Below are 13621 nucleotides of genomic sequence, written 5' to 3' on the forward strand. Positions count from 1 at the left end.
ATTTCATGAATTAATAGTATCACTGTAATTATGATATCTATTATGTATTATAAAAAAACCCGCACAGATCACATTGAAGAACCAAGTAATAATAAGTAGATTAAGATCTCTTAAGACTTCTCTCAGATATTCACATTAAAATACTGGTTTTAGTTCGCCTACATAAAGTAATTATAATTAGATGTCCAAAATATTTAATTGTCTTTGAGGTCGACATGGCGGCTCATTAATGTTAATAGGTATTAAGGTAAACAATTGTTTTAAAATAGAACCAAAAAAATATTTACTCAAACTCGTTTGCATTGTAGTAGGTGACCGGAACGGGAGAGGTCACGTGTGCGGCTGGACTCCGGAGGCAGTCGCAGTATAGTGCCACTACAGCCACTAGCCTGGCGAGACCGCGAGTAGCACACGGGGACCCCCAGTGAACACACGCTTACGCCACACATCTAGTAAGTTCATCCATACATCTTTATGCTACTAATTTTAATGGCAATGTTTGCACCTGAGACAACATTAGGTACTTAGCACATTGTTAAAGAGTCACATATAATTTATCGCGATTGAAACCCATATTGTTATTATCTCACCTTTTACGTGAGATACATACGATGTGTTTAATGAATAGAGGAGGTCTCTCAGGTCATCGGCGCGAGAGCCGCAGTAATTAACAACCAGTGTTCGCGAACAGGCCGGTTATGCTGTGAGTGTCTCAAGTTCAATTAAACTTGAACTTCACTGATTATGTATAGGTAATACTAGTTAATAATTGTTTAATGTTACGATCATTTATGTTTACATGGCATGTAATTGTTAATTGTTGTAACTAATGCAGTGGTAATTAAATTTAATGTAATTATTATTAAACATAAGTAACTGTGTAATTAACTGCATAAATACTTATTGTACTTAAGTGTTGGGCTGCTAACTTTGTGCCTAGGGATAGCGATTGTTAAAGTTGATGGCGCTATCGAATTCCAAACAAACAAATTTAAATATCCCGTAATAGGTAAGTACGATCAAGTTACACTTATGGGACCACAACCCAGATGTGTCGTTAAAGTAATAGATAAGAAATTAAATTATTAACGTGTCGTGTACCTAAATAAGTATCTCAATACCTTGAGAAGCTCGTAAGTATGTATATGGGTATTAAATGTACCTTTATAAGTTTGACTATAAAACGACTTAATATTTTTTGTGTTAGTTTTACTAACCTAATTCGGTATTTGAAGGATACTAGATAATCCATATGATAATCTTATAAAAAAGTACAAAAACCATAACCCGTAATAAATACCTCTACAAACATAGTACAAAATTAATTCCGGTCATTGTATGTTAATTAGGAAGTCAGTGATATGTACAAAATTAACACTAGTCGGCTGCAATATGTAGGTGACGCTGTAGCTATAGGTACTAGTGATGTAACGAATGTGTGTTTTTGGACATTCGCGAATGCGAATATCTGATATCGATATTCGCGAATGCGAATGCGAATGCGAATATTCAGTTTGTGTTCAAATTTGGTGCCATTTGTATGGTATGGTGGCAGTCTCGTACTGAACGAAGTACGTTCCTTTCTAGGCGCATTCCGAATCAGACTAGCCAATACTAGTCGCAGTTTTTTTTTAAAGTAGTTACACTTTAGTTAGCTCCGTAACTGTTACGGTACAATGCGACTGTGTGCGGTTTCTGAGGACGACTTACACGAAACATTTAAGTAAACGTATTTAAATCTATGGCTGTCTTGCTCTGACAATACAGGGCTATTGGCAAGCAGACCCGATCCCTTGATCTGGTCTACTTGATATCTTGAAAGCAAGAGGTGATAGAGGAAGACATTTCCAGTCGATCGAACCCCACAATGCATCATCCGAAACTTAGCCACCTCTAAACTGTTTAAGGTTTTTTTTATTTTTTTCCAAAATTTTAAGCTTAAAACCGGAGATTAAAAAAAACTAGCTACACTTCTATAACTTTCCCGGTTCCCCTGCATAAGCAACACCCCCACAAACGAATAAAAACAATCAAATGTGCATTACTTGACCAAAATTAGACACAATACCTCAAAATAGTTATCAAATGTGCATTACTTGACCAAAATTAGACACAATACCTCAAAATAGTTAAACATTTTTAAAAATATATTCCAAACGTTCAAACAAATAAGTTAAATTAAAAAAAAGAATGTCATATGACAATTTTTTGTCCACTTCAGCTTAAAACCATTGTCAACTTATAAGCTTTCAAATAAAATATTTCAATATCAAATCGATTTAGGTATCATTAAGATGTGGCCAAAACAACCATACTAAAGTAAACAGGCCTGAAAACAATCACACTTTTTTAACTTTAAAATGGGCTAATCTTGTTAGTTTTCCTATTGAATTTTGTTTTGAGGTATTGTGTCTTTGTGTCTATCTAATCCAAGTAAAACAATTGACCACTTTAACCAGCCTATCAAGGTGTCACCTATGCAAAACAACAAAAAAAACACTAAAATATGGCTAGTTATTTTTTTTGACTAAATTAAAAAAAAACTTAAATATTAAACATCTTAGAAACGGCTAAGCCCCGGACAGTTAATGCATTACTTAGGGTTCAATCGACTGTGCCCTCCGCTATCACCTCCTGAAAGGATCAGGTCTTCCCGCAAACCACCCATAATGTCAAAATACGCTTTTTGTTTGTTTAAAGAGTTTATTTATGTTTAGGTCCTATGAAACTATTTACTATGATATCAAAAGTTTCATTTCCCAAAGTAGGTAAATACTTAAATAATACCAAATCATAAAGTAAGACTGGAAATGTGATTAAGAGGGTAACTTGTAATAAAAAGGTTATAGACTAATGGATTTTGATCTTGTTAACCTACCATTATTTTTAAATAGTTTTTTTTAATAAGTACTGATATTCGCAAAACATTCGCACAAAATTTTGCGAATGCGAATGCGAATGCGAATATCCAAAAAAGTGCGAATATTCGCGAATGCGAATGCGAATGCGAATATTCGTTACATCACTAATAGGTACCCATACGTTACGCTGACTGGCTAATCCTTTCATCACGATGACGAAATGACTTCTCTGAGTGACTTTATATTCAGTTTATATTAGACTGGGCAGTCAGTGAGAGTCATAATTCCCTATCTAAGAAGTGTCCTTTCAGGTGAACAGTTGGTAAGATAAAGACGATGATCTATATACAAAATATACATGTATGTCCCTTATTCTAAGCCCTCATCTTGTTGGTTCAGCACGACGTGAAGATGTCAAGACCGTCATGTTGGGTGGCGCTGGCCGCGGCCTGCTGCGTGGTCGTCCTGGCTGGTGCGGGCGTCTCCACACCTACCGTCATCGAGGCTGACACGGTAAAATTAGGTTGACTACTATAATATTCTTACATAGGGCCTTTCCACAAAAACTTAGACAGTATTTAACAGATGTTTTGTGCTATCGAACGCCTACAAAATCTGTCAAGTTTCGTTTTAAACACTTATTAAACAGTGTTTATTAAAGTTTTTTTGTGGCAGGCTTTAAATTCAAATTTCGCGAGAGATCGCCGGAGGCAATCGCGATCTACTATACTATATGAAGTCGTACGAAGTGTTGGATTCATAACAAACTTACTATAATAATAATAGCTTTAACCATTGATTTATTTCCAGGTCGGCCGTAAGATCTCGATAGAGGGCGATGACTTCATGCTGGACGGTCAGCCGTTCCGGATCCGCTCCGGGGAGGTCCACTACTTCAGGACCCCCGCCGCCTACTGGCCCGACCGCCTGCGCATGGTCAAGGCCGCTGGTCTGAATGCTGTGGCCACGTTAGTATATTTACAGCTCTTTATAATTCAATACTATGTGGGAGGTCCTGCGTAAGAGAGTAGCAAAGATAGGTAACCACTAGTTTATCTTCGATCAATAACATATTACTTACTAATATTAATATCTATTATCTAGTGGCATGAATATTATCATAACTAATCGCTATAGTTTCACAATTTAATCATTTTATAAATGACGATGATGTTTTTTTTTAAATATCGTAACTAAGTTATCCCCTAACTAACTAAGTTATTATAAGTATGTGTAGCCTATTGTTTCATTTTTGCATGCCTTGCTTTGCGGTCACGGTATTATATTATCCATAATAAGTATACTAACGCGTAACGGATACGGTTTTATACTCATAGAAATTGTAAATACTTAAATTAGATACTTACCCAAGTATTTTGTATTTAAGTAGGTAACTATTAAACTACTAAATGCCTGCCACCAACCCACCAACCCGCACTGCACGGAAGTGTGGTGGACTAGGCCGACCTATATAACCTAATGCCTTCCTTCATTGGAAGGAGACCATGCCCAAGCAGTGGGGACGTGATGGGTCGTGATGAATGCCAAGCTTATTTACTCACAATTGACGACGCCTTAATCTTATGCTGAGGCACAGTAATTTATGAAGATATAAGTCCTAAAACCTCAGCTAAAGATCAGCATCGTTTATACCCACACCCTTTCACCCTCAGCTACGTGGAGTGGATGTTCCACGAGGGCGTGGAGCGCCAGTACCGCTGGGACGGGGACCGCGACCTGGCGCGCTTCGTGAGCCTGGCGCAGCAGCAGGGGCTGTTGGTGCTTCTGCGCCCCGGGCCCTACATCTGCGCGGAGCGGGACTTGGTACGTAGGTAGGCGTCTTGGTAAGGGGAGAAGCGGTTCGGATATGCAGCCGTTCTAAACTACTTTTGCTAATTCGCGATAAACTTATTGAACTTCTCATTTATCTAAATACTGATTATTCATAATTTTAAAAACTATTATGTACCTACATCCTGCATGTAAGTGTTAGCAGTAATTAGTTACGTTGAATATAGATTAATTATCTTTTTTTTACAGGGTGGACTACCCTACTGGTTAATGGGGAAGTATCCAGACATCAAACTTAGGACCTTGCAACCAGGTAGCTCTTTATGAAAATACCTCCACTTATGTATAATTTTAGCTTATAACGGTGAACCGTTATATAAGGCGTCTTTTCTTTTACTTTCAGAATTTATGTCCGAATCAACAATATGGTTCAACGAACTGTTCAAGCAAGTGAAGCCACTTCTGTATGGAAATGGCGGACCAATTATTTTAGTTCAGGTTTGTACCATACATTCCTATTTCCCATTTCCTTTACACATTTCAGACTCTAGATAAACGATCACATTTGCAATCCACAGAACTCAAAAACACAGCCCGTTATAGTCCTCTGCAAGACAGGACTTGGCAGGCGTATTGGAGTTATTACATAACACATTAGGTATGTGTTATGTAATACCTAACTCCATTCCGCCTGCCAAGTCCTGTCTTGCAGAGGACTCGAAAACAATTTTTGTCTACTATGAAATATCTGCCCCGACCGAGGATCGAACCCGTGACCCTAAACTCATCAGTCACTAACCACTACGCCATCCGCCACCACTCCCAGGTAGAAAACGAGTACGGCAGCTACGGCTCGGACCACGCCTACATGAACGCGATGCGCGCGCTGCTACACTCTCACGTGGGGGACCACGCGCTGCTCTACACCACCGACGGCTTCTCGCGGAACTTCTTCACCAGGGGGTACGCGGACGGGGCGCTCACTACCGTCGACTTTGGAGTTAGTAAGTAAAGAGAGTTGGGAAGTTGTTGGTTAATCTATTGGTGCGGTGCTCTAGTAGATTCGGAGAGAGAACCCGAAGTTAAATTAGATGAGTAGGTACTTAATTATACTTAACCTTCCTATTTATCAGCGATATAATCCTTTAACCACGGTGACAAACACTAGTGCTAGTCGGACACGCAAATTGAAGAAAACAAGTACTTAGGTAGTTATATGAAACCACTTTGCACTTTGTAAAAGTCATAACGTTCTTTCTAACTTTAACACCCTTAACTGTCTACTGTCCAACAGCTAGCTCCCCCGTCAAAAACGCATTCAAAGACCTGCGCGAGTTCAGGCCGGTGGGTCCGCTGATGAACTCGGAGTTCTACCCGGGCTGGCTCACGCACTGGGGCGAGGGCTTCCAGCGCGTGGCCACGGCACCCGTCGTCGCCACACTAGATGATATGCTGAGGACCAACGCCAGCTTCAACTTCTATATGTTCCACGGAGGAACGAACTTTGATTTTACTGCTGGTTTGTACTTTTCTGTGATGGCTTGTGAGGGTGATGGAACGTTGCTAGCGAGGTCCAATTAGGTTCTATTTGTAAATAATTAAGTTATATTCCCAAAGTAAGTTTTTTGATTTTCAATAACACGGAGTATAAGTAATACAAATTCTCAGTAGGCTTCACCTTATGGAAACTGCGAAGTATAGTGGACCTTGGAAAGTGACAAGACTATTTTTTATCGTAAACCCTTATGAGGCGAAGCTCACTAAACTTTATGACAAACTCATGTTTCAGGTGCGAATTACGGACCAACTTACCAGCCAGACATAACATCTTACGACTACGATGCCCCGCTGACCGAGGCTGGCGATCCCACAGAGAAGTACTACGCCATTCGAAGCACTATTGAAAAGGTATTTATAAGTAGTTTAGTTAAGTAACTATACTAATTCATAATTGAATTCGACTGAAATTAAGAAGAATTTAAGTAATGCATCTCATAATTATATTCCATTTCCAGTACTATCCACAAGTAAAGGACATACACTTGCCTCTAGCCAGTACTAAGGCGGGCTACGGGAGTGTGCCAGTGGTGGCCAAACTCCAGCTTCTCTCGTCCGAAGGCCGCACAGCTTTGGGCAAGAAGGAGACGGTAGAAGGCTCCTCTCTTCCCACCTTCGAGCAGCTGCGGCAGAGGGCCGGCCTCGTGCTGTATGAGACCACGATGAACACGGACAGTGGTGATGTGGAGGACACGCGGTTGCTCAGCATCGCTAAGCCGAGGGACCGCATCTATGTTTATGTTAATGGTGTAAGTAGATATATTTAGTTAGGTAGATATAACTCTAAAGTTATATCACTCCTATAAAATGGATTTAAATTGAATTGAAATGTTACTAAACTGAAAGTAATTTTTAATTAACTATTGCAGGTGTTGAAGGGAATTTTGAGCAGGATGCACAACATATTGTCGATACCACTCGTAGTTAAGAACAACACGGTGCTATCACTTCTGGTTGAAAACCAAGGCCGGATTAACTTTGGCGACAAACTGCATGACAAAAAGGTACTTACTTAACTATGTTGTAATTATCTAAAGGAGAGCATGGCTAAACTGCAATAAACGGAGCTCAATCAACATTAAACAGCGCAATAAACATATATGTTTGAATTGTTTCTCCACAGGGTATCCTAAGCTCCGTATTGCTGGCGAATAAAGTTCTCAACGGCACGTGGGAAGTCACTGGCTTCCCTCTAGAAAAGGTAGACGTGACTGGACACGACAATCCTGAGTCTACAGACAGAGGACCGGTGTTGTACGAGGGAGCATTCGCCCTGCCCAATAATACGCAACTACTTGACACGTACTTGAACCCTACCGGCTGGGGAAAGGTAGGTCAACCTTTACCTAATTGAGCTCAATTAATGTTGATGCTAAATTGTTTTGAACTTCAACCCAGTGAACTAAGGGCGAAAGCCAATGCTGCAATGATAAATTTAGAGTTAGGTATATACTTGCTAAATCGGCGTTCCCTTTGCTTGTGGCAAGTGGCAACCTCCATCGTCATGAACCTACAGAAATGACCTAGGTATTGTTAGACGAAATATTATGGAGATCGTCTTCCACGGAAATCCAGCCGTTATACATATAACATTTAATTTTCATCATCATCATCAGCCTTCTATCGCCCACTATTGGGTATAGGCCTCCTTATTTCCTCCTTCCGGTCCTGTGCCGCTCTGGTCCACTGCTTCCCTGCAACCTTGCAGATGCCATCGGACCATCTAGCAGGTGGTCTGCCAACCGCTCTTCGTCCGTCTCTAGGCAACCATTCTGTGACCGCCTTTGTCCATCTTCCGTCCTCCCGACGAGCCAAGTGTCCCGCCCACTCCCATTTCAGTTCGACGACCCGCATACCGACGTCGAACACTTTGGTCCTTTTGCGGATCACCACGTTGGGAATACGGTCTCTAAGCGAAATGGCTCGCTCCATAGCTCTCTGTGCAACTCTGATTCGGTGCACAGTTTCCTTGGTCAGCGTCCATGTTTCGGCACCGACAATAAAATATTTAAACTAATAAAATACCTGATTGTCACAGGGTTACATCTGGATCAACGGGCACAACCTGGGCCGCTATTGGCCGCGCGAGGGCCCGCAGGTGACGCTGTACGTGCCGGGGGTGTGGCTACAGCCGCCGCCCGCCGCCAACCGACTACAGATCCTGGAGCTGGAGGCCGCAGCCCCCGGCCTCGATGTCACCTTCGTTGACACCCCTATTCTCGGATAGACAATAAACGTTCGGGGCGCTCAATGTGTCAATTCCGATCGTTTTTATATCTCATATTCATTGACACCCCTATTCTCGGATAGACAAGAAACACTACGGAGCACTCAACGTGTCAAAATGACCTATCGTTTTATATCTCACCATGGCCAGTAAAATTATTGTGTAACTACCTTCGATGACAAATAATTGGTAATTGAAGCTGGGACCCCGTAATTTAAAAAGAAACTGTTATACCTATGTGAAAATATCTGATCAAGAAATAAAATTCTTTACATAATTTTTTAAGTGCGATTTTTCAGTCTACTTGTCTAAAATTTGAATTTATTTTTATCTACTTATGTGAGATCTCACGAATATTTTTTTTATAAATAATTAAATAGATAATGTACGTTTAGGTAATACAATAACTGTTGGGGGTGGACTGTATTTGAAAGTCTCCTTCAGGTTTTCCAGTGTTCTTTATTGTTCCTCTTCTGTTTCCTGAATGACAATTTGCGTACCAAAATGACCCTACTTAAGTACTTGGAATTGGTCACGCAACCGATAGCTGATAAGGTGAGATACCTAACTCTAACCAATGACATCAAAGTATAACAACTTACGAACTATGCTATACAAAACTATTACTTATACATGTTAATCTAATTTTATGCTAGGTTTTCGTCGTGAACAATAACAAATAAGTATTGTAAGATTAGCCAGTAAAGTAAACTTGAGCAGTGCTCGGCTCGATGCCTGTCGATGACGACTGTCGTAGGTACACGGACCGTACCGCATAAACCTGCTGAAAGATGCATTCAAGAGGTTCAATTTCTCAGAGAAAATTTCCTTTGGGAGAGACGTTGATGTTGATAAGGTAGTCAACGTATACCAAACAATAAAATGTCTAGCCGTCATGTCGCCGGTCACGATCGCACGATTCTAGTAGAGACAGCCGCTGATAACAAGTCACTTTTGTTAGATTTAAGTAGGTATTTATGTTCTTGTAAATAAATGAATATAGGTGATTAAATTAAAATTTTACTAATCTGTTTCATTTGTGAATATTATAGACTCCCATCATAGTTATATAAGTAATCAGAAAGTAACTTCAGCTTGTCGTCTAGGTATGTTGGTACCTTCGGTGAAACTTGCACTTAGTCACTTCGATCAGCTGATGATAGAGGTATACACAGTAAATATGGAAGTCAACTGATCTCTCTATTGACCTTTCTCTGAGAGTGGTAGATAACAAGTACTGTGTAAGGTACACATTACTGTAGTGTAGATAATTACGCTATCCGAATAATAAACATCAGTTTATTGTTTCGTTTCTGAAGAGACACCCGTGATAGCAATGGCCACTGTAAGTAGAGAAATATAAGTTCACCTGATTATTAAATCAATTTAATTAGATAAATATAATATTTTTTTTAAATAAAAAACTAAAAAAGAATAGATTACTTATGTCACTACCGGGGATTTAAACTATTTAGCGTTGCATATTTGTATTCAAAACAAAAGTTTTCAATCAGTACGTGTTGCCAGTGATGACTTACGGAGCCGAGACGTGGTACTTCACCAAAGGGCTTATCCACAAGCTCAGAGTTGCTCAGCGTGCTATGGAAAGGGCTATGTTAGGCGTGTCCCTGCGAGATAGGATTCGTAATGAAGAAATCCGCAGGAGAACTAAAGTTACCGACATAGCCAAAAGGATTAGCACGATGAAGTGGCCATGGGCTGGCCACGTAGCCCGCAGAACCGACGACCGCTGGAGTAAAAAGGTTCTGGAGTGGAGACCCCGTGTCGGCAAACGGCGTGTCGGTCGCCCCCCAACCCGTTGGTCTGATCTGCGGAAGGTAGCGGGAAGCCGCTGGATGCAGATGGCGGGTGACCGTCTGGGGTGGCGATCGTTAGGAGAGGCCTATGTCCAACAGTGGACTATGGAAGGCTGAGAGAGAGATTCGTATTCATGTATTTCCTGAGAGAGAGATTCGTATTCAAGTTTATCTAACAACGTTCAACGATCGTCGCTGAAATCAAAATCGACACGGTAAATTTTATAAGTTTTTCATCCACGCTCTTCAACTTGGGAAACACTTTTAAACCTTTCCAAGCACCGAGCACCAACCACGTTTCTCCAACCCTAGGAGAGCTACAAGCTGTGGGGCGGCATGTTCTCCGAAGAGCCGTGCTCGGCGCTGCGCCGCCTCAACGACTCGCTGCCGGTGGACTGCCGGCTGTACCGCGAGGACCTCCGCGGCAGCCGCGCCTGGGCCGCCGAGCTGCACGCCAGTGGCCACCTCACTGCCGTCGACCATCGGGATATACAGACGGGACTTGATAAGGTTTGTTCATTAGATACTAAAGATGACTAAAGTAGAAGACAAACTCAGAATTTGATGTATGCAAAGAAGGTTCTGACATTAATCGTGTAGTCCTGAGAAGGGACCGATCGTATATTATGATAAGAGGCCACTGCACTGAGGCTTAATAAACAAAACATCTGATATGATAACAAACAATAATAATGAATCACATGATGGTAATGTCATAAGACTCTTCTCATACTCATAAATAAATAATAGTTACGAGTTTATAAGTGCCGCCAAAAAATAATAATGATACCAAATAATCAATTTCTTACACTAGGCCAGATATAGAGAATATAAAACTTTTATAAATTTTCTGTGTGGGATTAAAATACCAAAACCTTATCGCACCAACAATAACCAACCTCTCTCATCCCAGGTGGAAGCCGAGCTAGAAGCAGAGCTCTCCCGACACGGGCGCCTGGTCGACAGCGCGGAGGACATCCACTCGGCCGTGGAGGGCCGGCTGCGCGCGCACGCGGGGGCGGCGGCGCTGCGCCTGCACACGGCCAGGAGTCGCAACGACCAATCAGCGACGGACACCAGACTGTGGATGCTGGGCGCACTGGAGGCGGTGCAGCGGGAGTTGAAGGATATGATCACGGTATGGTTGTTGGATGGATTGTGGTGTAGTAGCTGAATGGTATTAAAAGAAAAGGTGGCATATGCAAAGATTATATACCAGAGCTATGTGCACTTATGCACATGAGTATCTCCCTTTACTCAATGGTTCAGACAGTAAAATGTTTATTACAAGCAGGATTGTGTTTTTCTGTAGATATTTATCTTGACAGATATAAGCGTTTGTATAAGGTAGACCGAGTTATATTACTAGTTCCTATGCTTTTCAGGTGATGCTGAAACGAGCGGAACTCGAAATAGATATAATAGCGCCCGGATACACGCATCTACAACGCGCGCAGCCCATCCGATGGAGCCACTTTCTACTTAGGTACTTTTTCATACGTACCTTATCACTATAAAATGAGCCCTTTTCTTACAAATGCCTTGTAAGTTCTTACGCCTATCTAAGCATTCTGCAAAGGCAGATAATGTGGCTCTCATAATTTTCATAAGTGGAAGTGCAATATTAAATTCAGATTACACTTTTTGGTTTTAAAAATTATATCGGTACGCATACCAACTTACAAATTACTGCACCGATACGATTATTCCACACATTCCAGTCACATATGGGCCCTGCGCGACGACGTGGCCCGGCTCAAGGAGCAGACCGGCCGCGCCTCGCGCAGCCCGCTGGGCAGCGGCGCGCTGGCCGGCTGCGCGCTGGGCATAGACCGGAGCCGCCTGGCCCAGCGGCTAGGGTTCCGGGACGTCACGCCCAACTCCATGTATGCCGTGTCTTGTCGGGACCATGTGGGTATGTAGACAGACATTATCTGAAAGCACGGGCGCATTTAAGACGTGACTGCATCGCGCAGCCTCAAGAGCGAGCGCGACGGAGTAGTAGCGCCCCGTGCTAGCCCTTCAATATCGGACAGGCGCTTTTACATCAGCTGTCAAAAAAAAAATATTTATGTGTAACTAGTTATAAGTTAATACCACGTTACCACGTTAAAAACTTTGTCGTTTCAGTTGAATTCCTCAACACAGCGTCACTCTGCGGCGTTCACCTGAGCCGATTAGCGGAAGATTTAATCATCTACAGCACGCAGGAGTTCGGTTTCGTGAAGTTCACTGATGAATTCTCTACGGGCTCCAGTCTCATGCCACAGAAGCGCAACCCTGACGGTCTAGAGCTGGTGCGAGGGGCGGCCGGCCTCCTCATGGGAGATGCCTTCGCCTTCAGCTGCGTACTGAAAGGATTACCGAGCACCTACAATAAGGATCTGCAGTCCGATAAAGAGCTTCTGTTTAGATCATACGACAAGCTGATGCAATGTATTAAAGTTGCATCCGGCTGTATCGATACTATGAGCGTGAGTCCAATATACAGATTATTATTTTTTACATTCGCATGCCTATGACTGTTATTTAGGGCGGGATAGTCCCTCTGTTCACTACATTCTCGGTGTTACGTCTCTTCCACATAACCCCCCTACGTTAATATAAAACTACTTTGTAACACAGTATTTATGGCCACTTTTTCCAAATCGTTGACCCTATCTAGAATACCACACCACGTCTGCCTATTCCATAATTTGAATCATTTAAACCACACTTCCAGGTAGACAGCGACAAGGCCTTAAGCTGCCTCGAACCCAGCATGCTGGCCACGGACCTGGCGCACTGGCTGGTCCGTCGAGGGGTGCCGTTCCGCGCCGCGCACCACACGGTCGGGGCGGTGCTGCGCAGGGCCCAGGAGCTCGGGGTGGACCTGCAGGCGATGCCGCATGCAGAATATGTCGCTATTTGGTATGTTTATCTAGCTATATAGGTACCTAGTTGGAACAGCAGCATTCGATTTTGCTCGTGATATAATTTATCATGCCATACAGAACCTGCAATAAACTATATGAGCACGAGCAGAATTCTTAATTTGCAACCTGGCCCCTAAACAGACCTGCATGCCTCTAGAAGACCATTGTTTCTTTTTAACAATTCCATTTACCCGTACCATTCCATGTGCTTACAGTCCCGAGTTTGGTAGTGAAGAGGAGCTGCGGTCAGTGTTCAGCTGGGAGGCGAGCGTGGAGCAGTACACCACCGCCGGCGGCACCGCCCGGGCCGCCGTGCAAGACCAAATAGAACAGCTCAAAGCCTGGCTAGCGGAATAGAACTAATGATGATGATGATGAACTGATGAAATATAGTTGTATATTGAAGTACCTACTGCCTTTTAATCATCATTATTCATATCATAGGTATTCCAA

The 13621-nt window shown here is 42.3% G+C and overlaps 2 protein-coding genes across 6 annotated transcripts; both read left to right on the top strand.

The window, feature by feature from the left end:
• Nucleotides 1–295: 295 nt before the first annotated feature.
• On the top strand, nt 296–9459 carry LOC105382026 (beta-galactosidase). Of its 4 annotated transcripts, none has more exons than XM_038117897.2 (13): nt 296–452; nt 3261–3374; nt 3672–3829; nt 4535–4685; nt 4902–4965; nt 5056–5150; nt 5479–5656; nt 5947–6171; nt 6442–6560; nt 6668–6958; nt 7079–7213; nt 7333–7539; nt 8248–9459. In XM_038117897.2, exons 2-13 carry the CDS (start codon nt 3273–3275, stop codon nt 8434–8436), a joined length of 1914 nt encoding a protein of 637 aa, XP_037973825.2. In that variant the 5' UTR covers nt 296–452; nt 3261–3272; the 3' UTR covers nt 8437–9459. The 4 variants fall into 4 exon arrangements, with proteins under 4 accessions (XP_037973825.2, XP_037973829.2, XP_037973828.2 ...); XM_038117901.2 differs by having other exon boundaries at nt 304–452; nt 3241–3374; XM_038117900.2 differs by lacking the exon at nt 296–452 and adding an exon at nt 558–703.
• A 168-nt stretch (nt 9460–9627) lies between these two features.
• Nucleotides 9628–13576, top strand: LOC105382003 (argininosuccinate lyase). 2 transcript variants are annotated; one of them, XM_038117902.2, is made up of 8 exons: nt 9628–9781; nt 10566–10763; nt 11167–11391; nt 11639–11739; nt 11975–12168; nt 12384–12727; nt 12976–13163; nt 13384–13576. In XM_038117902.2, exons 1-8 carry the CDS (start codon nt 9773–9775, stop codon nt 13523–13525), a joined length of 1401 nt encoding a protein of 466 aa, XP_037973830.2. In that variant the 5' UTR covers nt 9628–9772; the 3' UTR covers nt 13526–13576. The 2 variants fall into 2 exon arrangements, with proteins under 2 accessions (XP_037973830.2, XP_037973831.2); XM_038117903.2 differs by having other exon boundaries at nt 9649–9781; nt 10533–10763.
• The last annotated feature ends 45 nt before the right edge of the window (nt 13577–13621 follow it).

This window comes from Plutella xylostella, chromosome 10 (assembly GCF_932276165.1).
Source record: "Plutella xylostella chromosome 10, ilPluXylo3.1, whole genome shotgun sequence".
Lineage (NCBI taxonomy): Eukaryota > Metazoa > Arthropoda > Insecta > Lepidoptera > Plutellidae > Plutella > Plutella xylostella.

Bases quoted from the DNA above. Each gene is read 5' to 3' on its own strand.
- LOC105382003 (XM_038117902.2), top strand. The intron at 10,764-11,166 runs GTTTGTTCATTA...CTCTCATCCCAG, and splicing joins TACAGACGGGACTTGATAAG to GTGGAAGCCGAGCTAGAAGC. The intron at 12,169-12,383 runs GTATGTAGACAG...TTGTCGTTTCAG, and splicing joins GTCTTGTCGGGACCATGTGG to TTGAATTCCTCAACACAGCG.
- LOC105382026 (XM_038117897.2), top strand. From the start codon at position 3,273: ATGTCAAGACCGTCATGTTGGGTGGCGCTGGCCGCGGCCTGCTGCGTG. The intron at 4,966-5,055 runs GTAGCTCTTTAT...TTTTACTTTCAG, and splicing joins ACTTAGGACCTTGCAACCAG to AATTTATGTCCGAATCAACA. The intron at 6,172-6,441 runs GTTTGTACTTTT...CTCATGTTTCAG, and splicing joins GAACTTTGATTTTACTGCTG to GTGCGAATTACGGACCAACT.